We start from the raw sequence: 17,665 nt of genomic DNA, 5'->3' as shown, positions 1-17,665 counted from the left end.
ACTTCTTATAATAGAAGCTACTTGTTCAGGGGTTTCCACGCGCGTGTCCTCCGCTGAATACTAATATACGGTGTCTACGCAAAATATGTATGTATACATTTTTTCCGCCGGACTCTTATGATTCATCGATTTACGCCAAAGTCTTCCGGTTGCGGGACTTTTTCGATCCTGTTGGATCACGAGAAACCATTATCGAGTCACGATTGACGTAATCAGTTCACCGTGACCCGACGCTTATCTTTCTCGTGCTCGGGGTTTCGAGAATCCATTGACTCGGATCCAAATCCGCGGATCCGCGAGAGAATCGCGTGAGCCTCGAGGATCGCAAACCCCTTGCCTTGCCTTGCCTTGGCGCGAAACGCCGCCGCAGACTTTCTCTGCCAAACGCTATTAATAGTTCGACAGCCTGGAAACCGGCTATTACGGTAATAGGAAATAGTAACGGCTTAGTCATAGCAAACCTTAATGAGAACGATTACGCGCGTAACCGGGCTTATACCGCTATTTGCGGAATGGCCTTTCTCGCTTCGAAGTTTTCCGGCGCTGGGAAAACTTCGCGCAATTATTCGGTTCAGCTTTTTTCGCAGACTGAACGATGTCGAGCTTGATGCATCATTTAGATCAACCTTGGATCAGTTCGATGGATCAAGGTTCTGCGGGAGGCGTTTACGATATTCGCAGAATCCGATGAAATAAAGAACGAGCTTATCGGTCCACACGATGGAATAATTGGCGTTAATTTCGTGAGATAGCTCGAAGATCAGAACACCGGGAACCTTGACACAAATGTTGCTTTGGAAGCAGGGTCGTTTGTAATCGGACTCGTTATCGTGCGAAGACCCGTAGACCGAATTGCCGTTTCATCGATGAGCCGATTCAATTTTCTGTCGAGATCATTTTCCTTTCGTTACACCCTGAGTTTTGAAATTTGCGCAAGGATCCGCAGCGTTGCGATCGTTCAGAGAAGAACGGAAATGCAGGTTTTGCGCGTCAACATGCCGAGTAAATGAGTAACCATAATTAAATCGGCGTTGCATACGTTAACGTGTACTTCTCTTGAGACATAATCCGCTGCACACGCGGAATAACAAAACTGTTGTACGCCGCAGGAATAAAAATACGATTCTAGCAACGAAGGCCGGAGGATGGGGTCTTCCCCAAGTTCAATGTGACGGGCACGCGTGTTTCTGCATTGTTACACAGATTCTCCGAAACTTTTTCAACGTCCGAAAGTCTTAGGTCAGTGCAAAAGTTCCTGCCCGATTCTTTGTTTTAATACGAAATCTGCAGCTTCCAATGCAATTTTAAACAAACTAATCGTTAGAAAGGTCTAAACAGAAATTAGAGGGAAATTGATAAGCGCCGAAGAGAACTCAACATCTTCCTGCCCCCACTAGCTCCTCAAACTAATCGGCTAAGATCGCATTTAATGCGAGTCCGCTGGAAGTTTGAACAGTACAGAAAACACCGATAGAATAAATAATTGTCGAAGCGAATTCCCGGAGCTTGTTTAATCGAGACGCTGGTGAACAATGCCCGTCCTACGTAAGCGCATTTGCAACTTCTGCGGAGAAGATTTTTTTCTGAGCGGTAGGGCAGTCCTGGTATATAAAAGAGCAGTAGCCATCCAGCATCTCTGCATTGCGAGCGTGTGCTCGTTACCGCGAGTACAGCTGAAACATCTATTAAAAAAAAAGGGAAAAAAAGAGAAAAAACGAGAAATAAAAGGAGCTACCGGTCGAATATATCCGGCGAAGTTTAATCGTCGATTCAGTTCGATCGCGGCTTCCAGAAGCACCCAGGAACCACAGAGGAGCGACAGAAGTGCTCGTAATTGGTCTGCTCAAAAAGTGTGAAGTTCGAAAGCGGGGAATAACGAGTTCATCAAACACATGTCGCAACAATTGGCCATTGGACCTTTTAGCATGAAAGTTAGTACCGTCTTGCTCTGTGCTTGGTTACCCGTGCGTACATTCGCGGATCTGGTCGTACCCCGAACAGTGTTGTTTTTTCAAAATTAATTTAGTCAGCCATCAAGATCGAGCGAATTAACGCAAGGGAGCTCGGTCGACTCTTTGCCTCGCAGTTCCGTCTCCTTTTGATTGTTATTAAGCGATGAAGAGTATACTCAACAAACGCGGAGTAAGTGCATTTGCTGTAACGTCTGAATGAATTACAACGAGACGACGAACTTTTCTAGTTATGCTTCTTGGAAAATTTATATTTTTATCAGCCCAACGATTACAATTCAATGCGGAGAAACGAAATGATCGATTAATTATTTTTCTAGGTGATCGTCGATCTTTAATCCAAGCAGCCAATTACGAAGAGGAAAACGTTGCGACTTTTAAGATGAAAATATTCTTCGCGTTCTTATTGTTGGTCGTGACCGTGGCCGCGGCGCCATGGATCGAAATTTTGTTCGGTGAACAATCCGGTTACGATTATCGTCCGCCGAATCACGGAAAACAAGAATTCAGACGAAGACAGGGTAAAGGAGGAAAAGAACGATGGAAAGAGATCTGCAGGACAATCAATCCTGATCCGTACGCGTTCACCGGCAGAGGGTCGTATCCTGTCGCTCCGATCTGTCCCTGGTAGCGATCCGGTTCTCACATCCTAGCGGTTACAGGTCCACACGTACGTGCGTTAAAAATATGAATTTATTGTAACAATATTAGGAAGTACGAAGATATTCACTGGTTATGAGTATTTCAGTCGGTATACAAGTGAACTATTGATCTAACACAAAAGTATGTACGCAGTCGTTATATGTATACGCTAGCCAGTATAAATAACATATCAAGTGAACAATTTTTACACGGCGCCGTTTTCGATTTGTACACTGATCGTCGTATCGTTCTAACATGATCTCGCGTGGTCAGCTCGTTGCTATTACGCTAAACTCTAGAAACGTTTTACTGTATCGTGTCGTATGTTACAGTACATCAAAGCTCTTTCGTCGGTCTCTCACGTTTCACGTAGAAAAATAAATCATTTGTAATTATACAGAAGGATCACGGGTATGTCGTTGAAGTAACGTTGTTGCGTTACGTTCCGTCCGCGGAAATGCATGGTATCGTTATCATCACGACTATCGGCGGTCTTAATAAATACGGTTTATATACAGTACACAGTATATACAAATAAAAGATCACAGAGTTACTGTAGCAGCAGGTTCGTACAAAATCTCGATGTCTGGTCGAATCGTTTCCTACGTTAGAAAAATTTGTACACTTTGCACAGGTTTGGGACACCGTAGACGACGGAAGGAAGAACAATCATTTCCAGACTTGTATCAAGCCGTCCGTGCTGCCGGTCAGGATCCACGTATTCGACATCGCGACGGCAGAGATCGTGTCATGGTGACCCGACGGTGGTGTTTCCGGCCCCTGGCCACCCTCCTCCGAGTTTCTTGTTCGAACGCTGCTACCTCCCACGGACGATGGCGCGGGCCCATCGCTGGCTAACACCTCTTGCACCACATTTGTCCCGTCTATCAATCGTTGCCTAGAAAATAAACGAGAGGAATGTACAATCCATCTATCTAATTCCGATAACATCCGATTAAATGCTCCAGCCTGTATAATAATAATTTTGAAACGAAAACTAGAAAATAGAATGATCAGGTAACGAATACTAACTCGTATGCCAACGAATTTGGAGGGGTGACGTCGTTGGCTGCGGGCAACGCGACATACGATTCATTGGGAGCGTTCAAATCCCAGAAACGTAGTCTCATGTCAGCACCGCCGGCTAACAGAAAGCCGGAGCGATCGATACACCCGGAATAGATCGCGCATACGCTATGGCCACCCTGAGAATGGCTGAGAGGAGGCGCGTTCGACGCCCAGAGAACCATTTGCCGGAAATCGGTTTCAAGGTTCCACATGGAAATTTCGTTGTTGCCTTGCACAGCGGAAATAATCCACGAGTGTTCTGTAGGGTGGGTGATTACCTTTCTGACTCTTGCACCTGAAGCGAACATTACAAAGATCGTTCAAAGATCAGAATCGTATTCGGTCGACTTTATTACTTTACCGGTAGGATGTTTAATGCTGGTTATCGGCAATTGGAATCGCAAATCCCAACACGTGTGCACGCCCGAGCTCGTGCCAAGTGTCAGCCACTGTTGGTAGTTGTTGACGCAAAAAGAGGTAATCACACCGTTCTTTAGATCGTTTTCTAAACGCCACGTTGTACCGGGACACCGCAAGTCCCAGCCAACAAGCGATCCATACAGGGAAGCGTATACTAAGACCGACTGCGATCCCGAGTCCAAATACTGCAGATCCACCGCGCATCCTTCTTCCTAAACGATGATTCGATCGTGTATCGTACAGTAAATAGTAGGAAAATGGTACGCATTGTTGGTTACCTGAAGATCCAGCTGTCTGGTCCCGATGACGCTCGTTTTGCTCGAATTTGGTTCAATCCGTAAAACAAACACTGTGCCCGTTTGACTCGCAGAACTTGCTAGCGATTGCCCTTGGTCGCACACTGTCAAGCCAACCAAAGGACCGCCTCTGTGCATGTACGTTTGCCTACAATAAATCAAGTATACGTTATACAACGTGTTAAACATATAATAGTTTAAAAGATCATCTCGTCTACCTAGAACGATTAGCTATGTTCCGGCCTTCCATTCTACTAGCATCCCATATTTTAATGCATCCGTCCGCGGAGCTACTTGCAAACAGACTAGTGTCTGGTATAGAAACTAGCCTATTTACTGCCGCTCTGTGTTCATGGAGGTGAGCAACCGAGACCCCTCTAGGTCTCCAGCCACTTGGCAGTAATCTTGAGCCTATCGAGGATCGCAAACGATTCTTGTAAATCTCAGAATTACGTCTAAAAGTAATGATAATTAATTACCGGTTTGCCATGCAATGTTATCAGCCCAGTGCTGTGCTCTTAATGCTGCAGCATGCTGTTCTTGCTTTCTGTATGTCAATTGTCTCACCTCTAATCTGCAAGGCGCACACCTGTCTGAAGAATTACAGAAAGTTGTATTTTCTTGCTTAACATTTCTTTATGGTAACATCAAAGAGCATTCTGAGAAAGACATACATTGAATATAGGAACGTAAGGGGAGAGAGTGATCGTTTATGCTGTTCATATCGGACAGGCTGTGCTGAGGCGATAAATGTATATCCCCTCCGTGCAAACTTTGGCTAGGGCTTCCGCTACTTCCGGTCATGTCTGACATTTTCACGGCGTGCTGCAACGTGTAACAGAATCTATGAATATTATATAAAACGTAATCGATGTATACGTATAGTTATTCTTCGAATTACTTGAACGTTATCTTGAGCGGCGAACATTGTACGCCATTCCTGGTTCATCGTCGCGTATGTGCCGACACTGTCAGACGTTCTACGGTCTAATCGTTTGAACGGTGGCAAACCAAGGTCGGCTTTCGTGTCGGGATACAGTATGACAATGTGATGCCGTATCCTGTCCTTCATAGAGCTTAACTCTAATTTCCCATTCATAGATTTGCTCGTGATCTGTTTCGCGTCCACCGAATTGCGATACTTGTTAATTTTCATTAAATGCGGCTTCATTATCAACAGCTGATCCTCGACAGTCTCGGTCATGGATTCCGAACTCAATCGTCTGAAAAGCTATAAGCACCTCGTTTATTCCTCTCGGAATCTATACAAACACGTTACACGTGGAAACTCGAACAAACGTTAAAAGTTTTTTTGGACAATGTTGTTTACTCACATTTCGTAACGAGGTACTCATTTCGCTATACTGCGGCACGATTCCCGTTACCGCTTTAGCGCGAGCTGCTTGTCGTTGTTCAAGGACTTGGAACAGTTCTTCTATGTCAGAGTATTTCACGACAGAATCGTAAACGATTCTTGGTATAGGCGGCACCAACGCCTCCAACAATAGAATCTCTTTCTCTATCTGAATCAAGGGATGCTTCAAGTACGACTGAATCATTGTCTGCACTTTACACTGAACATCTACCAAGTTGAGCGTTCTTGCAGCGGCGGATATGAAACCAACTGTCGCGTGTCTTATCCATAAATTCGGATGTACCTGTGCATGGTGTTGTATTAAAAACATTTCGAGGTAAGTAGAAGTGCAAATTTGAATCATTTATGATGAAAAGAATAGGTACTTACCAGAAAGACCGTAGTCTCGTATAGCAGTTGATAAAGCCCGGATTTGTGTAAGAGACCCAATTCGGTGAGGGTCGCCATCGCGTTGATAGCCTTGGTCGTCACAAATTCTTCAGGGTCTGCTAGTCCTTGCTGAAGAAGGGGCATAAGTATAGGACTACTGTGCCATCCAACGTAAGCAGCCACGCCCACGATACACTCGAAAAAGGAGCCCCTTAATTCCTTGTCCTCTTTGTCATTTAAGAAAGTGATTACGTGACTAAGCAAAATATCGTTCGCCTTTTGCTTGCCGAAAAACACACAGAGCTTATTTATCCCGCTCTCCATTAATGTTTGCTTTACTAAGTTCTGGGGATCTGTTAATAACATGGACACAGATTGTTGTACCTAATAATATCACATGATTTAGTATGTAGCAGATGCAAACGACGACTGCGAAAGTAACCAGCTAATTACCATTTCGTGCAACGTCTGGAGCTCACTGTCGTAACTCGGTTTTGGACCTTCTTTGTTACTCAAGTTCGACAAGTGAGAATTCTCCAAGTAACGCAGCGCTATGTGCGCCAGATGAGCGATATTCTCCGCGTAAGCAGCTCTAACTATAACTGCTTCGTCTTGCGTGATATGCGACAGACCTGGTAAAATATATTCCGGAAAGATATTCACGTCTGTAGGCGGAATCGATTTTACAAGATGCAAACATTTCGTCAATATATGTATAGCTGATACTCTTACTCGTGGAGCAGGATCATGAACCAAATGAAACTGTAACATATTTTGAGGGGTCATATCGCTCGTTGATCATCGAATCCTAAAATTGTTGTTGAACAATGAAATTAATCGTACTGTTCAAACTAACTTACAATGTAAGGCAAAATTCGATCCAGTATTGTTTCGTCTGATGTATTCTCTGCTAGTTCAAGCAGTATTTCAAGACTTTGTAATTTAGATTGAGAATGATGCAAGCCTCGTATACATGATGTAACCAGCTGAGTGATGATGACTAGTCCTTCTAAAGGCTCTGAAGAAGAGAATAATTTTTTCTCACTTTCCACGTCCACATTCTGTTTTCGTTCTTCGTGTGCTTTAGAATCTGTTTTTGTATCTATCTGATTTAATTCGCTTTTGTCAAAGCTTTGATCGCTGTCACCATCCACAACAGTATTCTCTTCGCTGTGGCCAGAGTCCTGTTTCGTTAATTCCACATTATTATCAAACTGATTATTCCTAGTCGTCTCTTCTCTATCATTTTTCATTTTCTCGTTCTCCTCTGCTTTCAAAATGTTTATAATGTTGCCGATATCTTTTTTGAGTCGGTTTATCTTTTCGTCCGGTGACAAAATCGGAGCAGTAGAGAAAATAAGCATATACGACTGGAGAAACGAATAGAAATATTCCGGGAATATCGTGCCACGAGCTTGAGCCAAATAAATTTCGGCGCTTTTCCTGTTTGCTGGATTTCTCTCCAACATAGATGCGAGCAATTCGCGTATTCCTGGATCCTCTATAGCATCCAAATGCTTGCTCGCAGAATATTCGTTGTTCCTATACGCTTCACGTGTCATAACAAAATAATTTTTCAATATTTGCTCACAATAGTATTATATATTAGATATGGGAGTTACAGATAATCTTTACATATTATCCACGCACCTAATAGTTGAGAAAAATCGAAAGGAGGGTGTCCTTCGTTATACAACTCTGCTAAGGCGCAGCCTGCAGAAAAAATGTCCATCATTGGGTGCAAATCACCTGTTTTTAGCTCTTGCTCAGATAATAATAATGTATTGCTTAATTCTGAAGATAATGTTTTCACAAACCGTTCAGGCGCAATGTAACATGTTCTAAAACATGACGACAGGATGAGTGTATTATATAATAATTTAATAACAAACTAAATTAATTATAAAATGTACCTTCTCCTAGATGTGTCAAAAAAATATGAAAAATCAGCTGGATTATCTTCAGGTAAGTATGTCGGTTTAAAGCTTGCAAAATCTGTGAGTAGAATCCAGTTCCAGCTGGTAATCATAATATTTTCTAGTTTTATGTCACCATGGCAAACTCCAAACTACAGTCAAACGAGACGGTTGGAAGATTTGTAAAAGGTTAGAATTCATCCTAATGATATTATTTCGGATGCTGTAAATAATATCTTACCTTGTGCGCTTGATGCAATGCGTACAAAACTTGGAAAGTAATCCATTTCTTTTCTATGCTCGTTAAAAATGGCCTGGTGCTAATTCTATCGTAAAGCGAATACTTCACATATTCTCTCATTATCGACCCTGCTTTTTCTGTGAGCTGATATACATATATATTTATTTCCTTGGGAATTTGTGTATAAACGTGTAGCAAATACAATGACCAAAGATACTTACAATCATCCTTTGAAACGGTAGGCAATTTACAGCAGATGCTAATTTAGATCTAATCTCTTCAAGTTTATCCTTGTACGCAGATAATGGCAATGTGGGATCATGAATAGCGAAAACCTTTACTACTATGAGACCCTCTTGGCTCCTGGCTCTAGCCACTTTAAAAAATCTGGTGCTTCCTAAGCTGCACACATACGTGAAAATTTTAATAGAGAATATTCATTCGTTTTTGGTTCCTGTGTTCACCAACGAAATTATAAAATAAAAATTTGCGAACATTTATTGCCAAATAGTCAGGTCGACATAACGTATGACATCATTTATCGTTAATCGTTCGAAAATATTCAACGTAAGATATAACATAATGCTCCATACAGACGAAAATCATTGTCGAATCGTTTTAATTTTCATTTAGTATGCCGAGTGGAGTTTTTGACAGAACATAGGTTGGTGCAAAAAGCCAACGTTTTGTTTGTTTAAGAGAGCTGTTGAATCTACTTACTTTACATCGAATAATAAGTCACTATGGTCTGTCAGATAATGTTCTACAGGAAATATTTGACTAGGCGCGATGCCGACTAATTGATTTCCCATTTTGTAAGTCGATGTTTAGTTGAAACTGATGTATTTGCAAGTAGCATCCATTTTGTGCCAATTCACTCGGTTCGATTTTTAAGCAATGCTGACATAGGATGACTGCGATACAAAAAAATTCCTAGATGATATTTTTGAAGAAATTATAATTATTTTACGTCTGAATTTAATTGCGAATAGGTTACACGCAATATTTCCTCTGCGTTTTAGGAATGCAATTCATGAATATCGAACGGTGTTATTATAAATTGTACCTACGTTGGTTTTTCTTCGCGTTGGTAACAGTGGTAGCCATTTAACTCGTTGCTATGTTCACACTAAATAGAAATCTATCTTACCAACCGAGTTTTCAATTTCAATATTCTCTGTACGTACTATATGTATCTGCTTTCCGTAGTCATTAACTAAAATTATTTATACTGTCGTGTGAATCTGTGCGATGTGTTCGTGCATTGCTTTCTACATTGCATTATCAATTTATGCGCTATCACGGTTGATATATCATCGATCTTAATCTCTTTTGTTTGTTATCTGATGGTGCTGATTAAACTTTAAATTTTGCACTTGTACGTGTAGGATATGTATGAAATTACAACATCGTAACTTGTCATTTGTTAATATGTTTTATTCGATTATTACACCAGACTATTGCACAAATTTGCGAATCTCGAAAAAATTTACCATGCGAATACAATAATGATACTTCCAACGTTAATTTGACACACCGAGTCCCGGGTTCGAACGTAACGTAAGCAATAATTCTTGTACGTATCTGAACAGTTTACTTTATGGATATTTACTCTGCGATTTTACATTTAGCATCATAAATAATATTGCAGAAGTTGAGACAAACAAAGTTCTATCAATGGTTGATCCATTTCACTCGGTACAAGTACCATTATGAAACACAAACAAGGAAAGAGTAAAGGTATATTCGAATACTTTATTGCATACAATCTTATTTCGATGGCTTAAAGTAGAAGTATTAATATATATAATTCGGTGATGAAGAAAGTCACGGAGAACGTCGAATTTGGCAGCATCGACAAAGAGAGCAACTCCATGACAGTGTCTATCATCACCATACTGTCGATGGATAGCTCTCTTCATAGTGCGTGCCTCCAAGCGCCTCGAGAATAGTCAACCGTTGATGCCGGAATCAGTTGTTCACTAGCACTGAAACAATTCTTGTAGACAAATTGCATCGTACGATAATTCGTGGATTTATAGTCGATTAAATAAATAATCAGCAACGCATCATTTTTAATAAGCGTTCAATTTTAATGAAGCGAGTTGTACTTCCGGATCGGGTGGACGTACCGTTAACGAGGTAATAGGTGGAAGAAAATTTAATGGAGCAGGAAGATATGTAATAATCATAAATAACTCGACACCAAGCTGAAATTGCAATCTTCTATTCTTGATTTTTGTCTTTTACTATCCTGAAGAATCACTTCTTAAATTTCCACCCAACTGTTGCCGAGCACCCTGCATGTGCTTTGAAATCTTTCTAGATACATAGCTTTCTCTCTATATAGAAATTTTGCAAATCTTTCTGTAGCCCGAAGCGTTAACGGAAGGAGGATCGGTTACAGGAAAGAATACACTGAAAGGTAAAAATTGTCGCCGTGGTGGAGCGTAGCAACTCTGCTTGTTATCGGGAAGGTGCGAGTAGCCTCTTCCTCTTTAGCGCCAGCACCTGATTGCGCGGTAAACATAACCTCCGTGCGTTAGCTCGTGCCACGAGTCGTTAACACTTCCTTTTTCTTCTCCTTTATCCTTTCAGCGAGTTCCAGCCTACAAAATACAATGAACTTTGGATCGAGATTAATTAAGGAGAGCAATGCAATTTCATAACAGAATGTCCATATGACTTTGTGCCAGAATCAAATACCGGAAGTGATGCCATCTTATATTCCAATTCGACCACGTATCTATTTCTATGTTAATTGTAATTATTGTTGGTAGTTTAGAGGGTAAAACTTCAATTACAACATCGCCCAAAAATAGATTTCTGGTGCTGCGAAGAATTCGATACAGAGGGTCGAATTCCGAGTAGATCAATACCAGTGTCAATAAAAGATAAGTTTGAACAATTCATTTGGTCGATAACAGTTATCTGATATCATACGTTGTAAATGAATGTTGACGATTTCCACCATGCGTTTTAGGCGATGTTATATTATTCAGCGAGAAAGGGAATTTGATTCGTTTATCAATTTAATAATCGATCAACAAAGGAATTCGATAAGTTTGCGAATCGCTATACCTATATATACCGGAAGCGTGGACGGTCGGCAAATTATGATCGTTGAACGAGCAACCGTAGCCATATCGGACAAAATTAACAAGTACTAACTAATTTCCAAATAAATCGGTCAGAGGGAAAAAAGAATGCCTTCTCATTTTTCGGTAGGCAGGATGGTAGACTCTGGCACTATTTGCTCAGTCGACATTCTCTCCTGTTGCGAGCCGCAACTGCTTAAACAGGCAAACATTTCGTAGAGCTGGAGCAATTTAGAGATATTTACATATATCTTCTTGGTATCTTTATTTTCTACCTCTTATCTAGAAGAACACCTCGCCGTCGCGATTGTTACAACCTGATATCGGTGAGTGTTCTCGTTTACCTTGCCGTAAATAATTATATGTACATGAAATTAATGAACATAGTAACGTTAACATCTGTCTAAAAGCCATGACGAGACAATTCTCTTATATATATTCTGTTTGCACAAGGTACTGTAGACAAGAATATATATAGCTTTGCGTAAGAATATCTGAATAAGTTACAAAATGAAAATGGACTTTAATCGTTAGCGCTCTGAACATTTTTCAGGTGAAACTCTTGAGAACGAAAAATTTGATTCCGATAAGAAAGAATCGAGAATATTTGTGAATGAAATTACTTTGATTTCCTTTATTGGTCTTACGTAAAAATAGTGTTCCTCTGTTCCTCCTCGACAAATTGTGCTTAAAAACCGCGTAATAAGTTAGAACCGCGTAACGTCATAAACGAAGTTTATGGAAAGCACTAGCACGTTGCACAATATAGCGTCCTTCGGAATGACTCAAGAAATCATGGGAAAGAACACGATTTTCGTTTCCTTGCTGTTTCACCGTGTTCTCGGAGGATCAATAAAAACATTCGTTTGTTAAACTCGACGACAAATATCAGGTATCATCTTCGAGAGGTACCAACGATTACGCGTTATCAGTAGACGATGCGATAAGGCGATAACGAGTCGACACGGGCCGGTATTACCGAAAATCCCGAGGCATTAGTAATATTTCTCCTCGGGAATCGTGGAACGTTATTTCAACCTAATTTTAGAAATGCGCAATAATAATCTCTGATTTCTCGTAAATCATAATGCTGACAAAATTCCGCGTTTCTCCGCGTTGTTAATTGCTTCGGATGCAGTCGTTTACCGAGGGATTATATACCGGTCTTATTAGATAGCGAACAACGAAGCTTGAGTAATGCACTTATCTGCTTTACTTCGATTTATTGTTGACAAACTCGATTACTTGTTGCGTTATATTTTCAATCACTAATTCATTTGAATCTTTCAGGGTACATTTCCGCCGCAGGAAGAAATCAATCGTACCGATTTTAGTATCAGCGACGACGTGTCTTTCTAGGCTTGCGTAATTAATCAAGTTGTCTAGCGAATTTCTATAATTATGCTCTATTGTTATCTCGAACGTAGCAGTAACAAAAACTGCGGGCATCGAAATTCCAATTGTTATTACCAAGCACCTTGAACAAGAAATGGAAAGATCTAATTCTTCTTCTGATACTTTTCAAACTACCTGTGGGTTAACCGGGAGATTAAAAGAAAGAAATCGCTGTAGAAGTACCTACGGCGGCAATTGTATACCTTGAATTTACACGTGAAAGGACGACGACGCGAGGAATTCCAACTGCGAGTGTACGAGGCGTCGAGAACTCGCACGGAAAAACATTTTCGCTTGTTCGCGAATAACATGTCGGGCAAGCGATCTAGGCGATCGTTCGTCGCGTTTCTTTTTTCTTTTTCACCGACATTCAAGAAGAAAATCAAAAATCGTAAATTGAAAATCCCGGGTCTTTCAGAAGCTTACCTGATCGCCGTTCTCCATTATGGTACCGCAGCTCGAGAACACACCCGCTCGCGGTCGACTTCCGGATGAACGTGTGCATCCCGTCCGAGGAACTGACTTGCTGGCACGTCTCTGTCGCGACAGACCGATGCTATGCGCGGTGGAACCAACGGAAACGTGACGGCGAAAAGGGGAGAAAAAGGAACGGAGAGAAATACGAAAACCGTTCGACAACTTTACAGAACAAACGAACGAAGAGGTTCAAGAACGAGTGACGTGGACACCTCTCCGGGCCGTCTCATATACTCTACCTGCGCCGATCTGACGTCACGGCCGGGCTTCTTATCAGGAAGGAGCAATAACACCTGTAAGCTCGCACCTGTGTATTGGAGCTTAGCACCAATGGGAACGCCCTGCGCTCGATTTTTCGTTTTACAAAAGAAGCTTTCACGGTAGCCGCGACCACCGCATGTACGATACTCCGGAATTCGCCTAAAACACAATGGCGATGCGGTAACTTCCGTCGAGGATCCTCATTTTGGAGAACCTCTCGTCTGTCCCTCTCCGTCCCTCGGACCCCAAAGTTTATTGAGAAATCGCTCAGGCAGGTCTCTCAAGCTTTTACAATGTCCATTTCGGTTCTTGTAACAGTTACGAAGAACCTTTGTTCCGTTTAACTGTTACTGTTCTATCCAACAGTTGTCCAGAATAAAAGTTCTTCATAACTGACTGACCAGACGAGAAAATTATTAATACATAGAAGATCTTTCTTCAGACTTTTTCATTGCTTCGATCGCACCGAGAACCGTCAGTATCGTGTTCAAGAAACGGCATAATCAGAAGAGACATGTTTACCAACGTAAATCTTCTCCAAACTTTGGTTCAAGCAACAAATAACGGCACCTAACGCCAAGTCGTTTTCAGATACACAAGCTTTGCGATCTCGCCAAGGTCTGTCTTTATTTTCTCACTCATTTTGTCGATTAGACACTGCTGCTATTCATTGTTTCTGTCCTCTCATCTTTGCCGTAGTTCGAAGTTTTTAATGACCGCTGCTCGGCAAAAACGTTCCCTGTTCCAAGTTGGACATTAATCGATAAAGTTAGTTGACAATTGTCGATCGATCGTCGATTGAAAATACAATGAATCGTTGATTGTACTGAACATTGTCCAATTCTGTTCCCATTTTCCCGATGATGGGTGAATGTAGAGTTCGGGTTCTCGGAATGTTGGGAAACAGGATGAATTTATGGTCGTAGGACTGTCGAGCGATATCAATAGCAAACGCAGTGGTTCAGTGTAAACACCGGTTACGTGAAACAGAGAAGGAGGCGGAATAACGAGCGACAGAAACGAAATACCGCCGGTCGACGATGTCACGCGCGTTTGCGCGGAGTGATGCACCTTATCTTGTGTCCCATTTACATCACCGTTGCTCGCTTTGTAGTTCTTACACAATTTCAATCGGAAGGAACAATAAGCAACGACTGGCTTGGTTGTTGTTCCCCGGGTGGGTCCGTTTATTTTGCAAATTACGCGAGTAGAAGTTCGAAGCGCTCCGACTTGTGCGATACGCCTCGCCGTATCCTATTTAGAAGTTATATCGTGATCGTGGAACGTGTGCCACCGGTGATAGGCAGTCTCTCTCTAAAATGGAAAATTGTCGTTCGACATTCTTTTTTCTTTTCCATTATTGCCGTTCTTAATTACCTCCACGCAGCCTGGAACACTTTCCTGACTTGATCAAGCGTTTCCTTGTACCTAGCAAAGTCCGACATTTTATCTTGCTGTACCGTGTCCAATCTCGCCTTCAAGGCGAGACATTCTTCTTGTAACAGTTCCATTCTAACAAACGTATCAAAAATTATACACGCGTAAGCATTCAAAGTATTATCCACGTCGATTTCAACAGGTTTCTCACTTGAGCCGCATTTCCTCCGTGTTGACAAACTCGTCGTTGGTTTTCAAGGACCTAGACAAAAGTCTCGATCTGTACCCGGTATCGATCCTTACGAGTCCGGCCCTTTCGGTCTCCAATCTTCGGAGTTTCAGCTCCAATTTGGCCGACTTGTGTCTCTCATCGCGCAACGAATTCTGAAATGTCGATAGAACTAATTTCCCACGTATACGTATGTATGTACCGCTTAATTGAAACTTTTCCTTGTTCTCACGGAAAGAATTTCAGCATCGTTTCTCTCCTTGTCCAGTCGTCTATTTAACACGGCAACTAGTTCCAACAATCTTTCCCTTTCGGATTCGGCTGCAAGAGCGAGCGTTACGTACTCGTTCGGGTCGCCGGAGCTTCTGAAGCTCTGTGGCGGACTATGATTCAGGCTGTTTAAGTAGATCTCGGATTGAACACCTTCCGAGGATCTCCTCTGAGTCTTGATCGACCCATTAGGAACGATTCCATCCCTAAAATTGATTACGATTCGATTGAAAACTGTTCTAGAAACGTGCCATCGATTTCTAGTGTCGAACGACGACGAAAGACCTGAGCTTATCGATCTCGATCTCCCGTTCCTCCAATTTCCTTCTGAGACGTTCGATCTGAAGCTGCGCGGACTGTAAATCGTTCCTCAAGTTCATGCACTCGCGGCCGATCTTCTCCTCCTTGATCTTCATATCCGTCTCCCTTTCCTGTTGCCTCGCTTCCATCGTCTTCAACCGTTCCTGCGGTTTTTCAAGGTAGATTTTACGTGACCGGTATAAAAATCAAGACAACAATCAAACGTTCGATCGTGTTCCTACGCCAAGAGTCTCGATCAGCTGGTCATCGTGGGATCTCTTCTCGTTTAGGACCGCGATGCTCCCTTTCGCCGCGTTCAATTCGTGTTCCAACACCTTTATCCTCGCCTTCGACGCCTCCAATTTCCTCTTGTAACCCTCGATCGCGATCTCCGATTGGCGAAGCTGCTTCGCAGAGTTCTCGATCTGCTGGCGACGTTCCTTCTCGATGCTCCGAAAGCTGGCGAAGCATTTCCGGTCCACGGACGCTGAGGAAAATCGTTGATCGTTGTCAGATCGCTTCTCGTTCTTGTCTACTCTAGTTAGTAGATTCTCAATACCGGTCGACGTCTTCTGACAATGTCCTCCCTCGTAATCCGATAACTTCGACTGCAATTCCGCCACTTTCTGTTGCAGCAATTGAATCTGTTCGGCCCTTCCCCGCCATCCCCCAGGCTGGTTCGATAGATTAGCTAGACTCACGTTCTCGCCCACTTCGCTGCATAGTAACTACATTGTTTGAGTTACTTATCAATCAAGTGTATCGATATCGCTATTCCTCAAAAAGCCGAAGCCACTTTATTCGAATGTATTTCAAGCACTCCAGACCGCTAACGACGCGACGCTTGATACAGGATGAGTCTGCTAACGTGACGACTTCAAATTAATGTATTAATTAATTGCTTGAGGCATTTTCTCGTACAGTTAACAATAATTGACGAGAAATTTTCAGTCGTCGGATTAGAAGACTCGTCCTGTGTAACTATATATACATATATGCACCTTGTTTAATTTGTTAATTTCTGATTTCAGACTGACGCAGGTGTTCTTCGACTCGTATAGTTTCGTTTGCGTTTGCTGGAGCTTTTCGTTCAGCTGCCTGATTCGATCCTCGCTTTCTTTCGGTCGACCGTTCTCGGTACCTTAGTCAATACTATCCTGGATCTCGATCATCACATTCCAAACGATGGAATAAATTGCGATACCCTTTCAGAAAGGACTTGTACTCGATTCTCTCTGTATACAAGTTGGCCCTAACCAGATATATGCTTAATATTACTCACTCTCCTGAGAGGAGTCTGTCTTCGAACGCTTCTGGTTTCTCCTCTCGTTCTCCAACTCGACCTCTTTGTTGCTCAAGTTTGTTTCGACGGTTTTACATTTCGATTTCAGAACTTCTATCTCGGCAGCTTGTTCTCTGCATCTTTTGCTGAGCTCGATTATTTTCGCGGTGGCCATTTCGTTCGGTTTCCCAAATATCGGCGTCGATGCCGTCGCTTCCGGTTGTTTCTTTCGAAGCTTCTCCTCCGACTCCTCGAGAGCACGACGCAGACAACCATTCTCGGCAGTTAGATCCTACCACATTGCAATAATTTCGGATCTTATTATACATCTATCGTTGTCGAAACATTAGAATTGAATCGTATTCGTTTGCTATTCGTTTTACCTGAATCCGATTCCGCAGAAACAGATTCAGTTCCTTCGGGAAGACAATGTTATCCGGCAGCTTTTCCTAAAACACGTAGAGTTTCTACTTTTCTAAAGAAAAGACGCGTATCATTTGTGATTTTGTACTTCTAAGTCATCCGTCCACGAAACGGTCGCTTCGAAGTCTAAAGATTGGCCAGTTTCACTTTGATTTTTCGTACGCGTGGTTTCCCATTTAGACATTTTTCATATGTACATCGAGCTGCCCAGTTAACCTTCTCCTGCTACAGTCATGTCAGAACAATCAAGATCTTT

The 17,665-nt window shown here is 42.2% G+C and overlaps 2 protein-coding genes and 1 long non-coding RNA gene across 4 annotated transcripts; 1 reads left to right on the top strand and 2 right to left on the bottom strand.

The window, feature by feature from the left end:
• The first annotated feature begins 1,620 nt into the window (after window positions 1–1,620).
• Window positions 1,621–3,388, top strand: LOC143362342 (uncharacterized). Its single transcript, XR_013083624.1, has 3 exons — window positions 1,621–1,931; window positions 2,291–2,640; window positions 3,247–3,388. It is a non-coding gene; the product is annotated as an uncharacterized LOC143362342 (long non-coding RNA).
• On the bottom strand, window positions 2,646–9,170 carry Vps15 (vacuolar protein sorting 15). 2 transcript variants are annotated; one of them, XM_076802398.1, is made up of 17 exons: window positions 9,018–9,170; window positions 8,519–8,699; window positions 8,298–8,441; window positions 8,054–8,208; window positions 7,791–7,981; window positions 7,001–7,689; window positions 6,594–6,902; window positions 6,141–6,524; window positions 5,731–6,054; window positions 5,298–5,627; window positions 5,071–5,221; window positions 4,876–4,989; window positions 4,615–4,807; window positions 4,379–4,544; window positions 4,042–4,312; window positions 3,645–3,975; window positions 2,646–3,510 (listed from the first exon to the last, which is right to left on the bottom strand). In XM_076802398.1, exons 1-17 carry the CDS (start codon window positions 9,107–9,109, stop codon window positions 3,282–3,284), a joined length of 4,254 nt encoding a protein of 1,417 aa, XP_076658513.1. In that variant the 5' UTR covers window positions 9,110–9,170; the 3' UTR covers window positions 2,646–3,281. The 2 variants fall into 2 exon arrangements, 1 of the variants encoding a protein (XP_076658513.1); XR_013083623.1 differs by lacking the exons at window positions 2,646–3,510; window positions 3,645–3,975; window positions 4,042–4,312; window positions 4,379–4,544 and having other exon boundaries at window positions 4,670–4,807; window positions 4,876–4,985.
• A 5,616-nt stretch (window positions 9,171–14,786) lies between these two features.
• On the bottom strand, window positions 14,787–17,593 carry LOC143362015 (coiled-coil domain-containing protein 13). Its single transcript, XM_076801785.1, has 10 exons — window positions 17,498–17,593; window positions 17,370–17,435; window positions 16,987–17,278; window positions 16,706–16,845; window positions 15,947–16,432; window positions 15,690–15,868; window positions 15,367–15,610; window positions 15,117–15,289; window positions 14,906–15,040; window positions 14,787–14,842 (listed from the first exon to the last, which is right to left on the bottom strand). Exons 1-10 carry the CDS (start codon window positions 17,591–17,593, stop codon window positions 14,794–14,796), a joined length of 1,860 nt encoding a protein of 619 aa, XP_076657900.1. The 3' UTR covers window positions 14,787–14,793.
• Between the last annotated feature and the right edge of the window lie 72 nt (window positions 17,594–17,665).

Source organism: Halictus rubicundus, chromosome 16, assembly GCF_050948215.1.
Source record: "Halictus rubicundus isolate RS-2024b chromosome 16, iyHalRubi1_principal, whole genome shotgun sequence".
Classification (NCBI taxonomy): Eukaryota; Metazoa; Arthropoda; class Insecta; order Hymenoptera; family Halictidae; genus Halictus; species Halictus rubicundus.
This window is presented reverse-complemented; position numbering and strand designations above follow the sequence as displayed.

Excerpts from the sequence above, each read along its gene's own strand:
- Vps15 (XM_076802398.1), bottom strand. The coding sequence starts at position 9,109 with ATGGGAAATCAATTAGTCGGCATCGCGCCTAGTCAAATATTTCCTGTA. Across the intron at positions 3,976-4,041 it reads CAGCATTAAACATCCTACCG|GTGCAAGAGTCAGAAAGGTA; the intron begins GTAAAGTAATAA and ends TGTTCGCTTCAG. Across the intron at positions 3,511-3,644 it reads CCAAATTCGTTGGCATACGA|GCAACGATTGATAGACGGGA; the intron begins GTTAGTATTCGT and ends TTTATTTTCTAG.
- LOC143362015 (XM_076801785.1), bottom strand. The coding sequence starts at position 17,593 with ATGTCTAAATGGGAAACCACGCGTACGAAAAATCAAAGTGAAACTGGC. Across the intron at positions 17,279-17,369 it reads TTCTGCGGAATCGGATTCAG|GATCTAACTGCCGAGAATGG; the intron begins GTAAAACGAATA and ends GCAATGTGGTAG. Across the intron at positions 16,846-16,986 it reads GACAGACTCCTCTCAGGAGA|GTACCGAGAACGGTCGACCG; the intron begins GTGAGTAATATT and ends GTATTGACTAAG.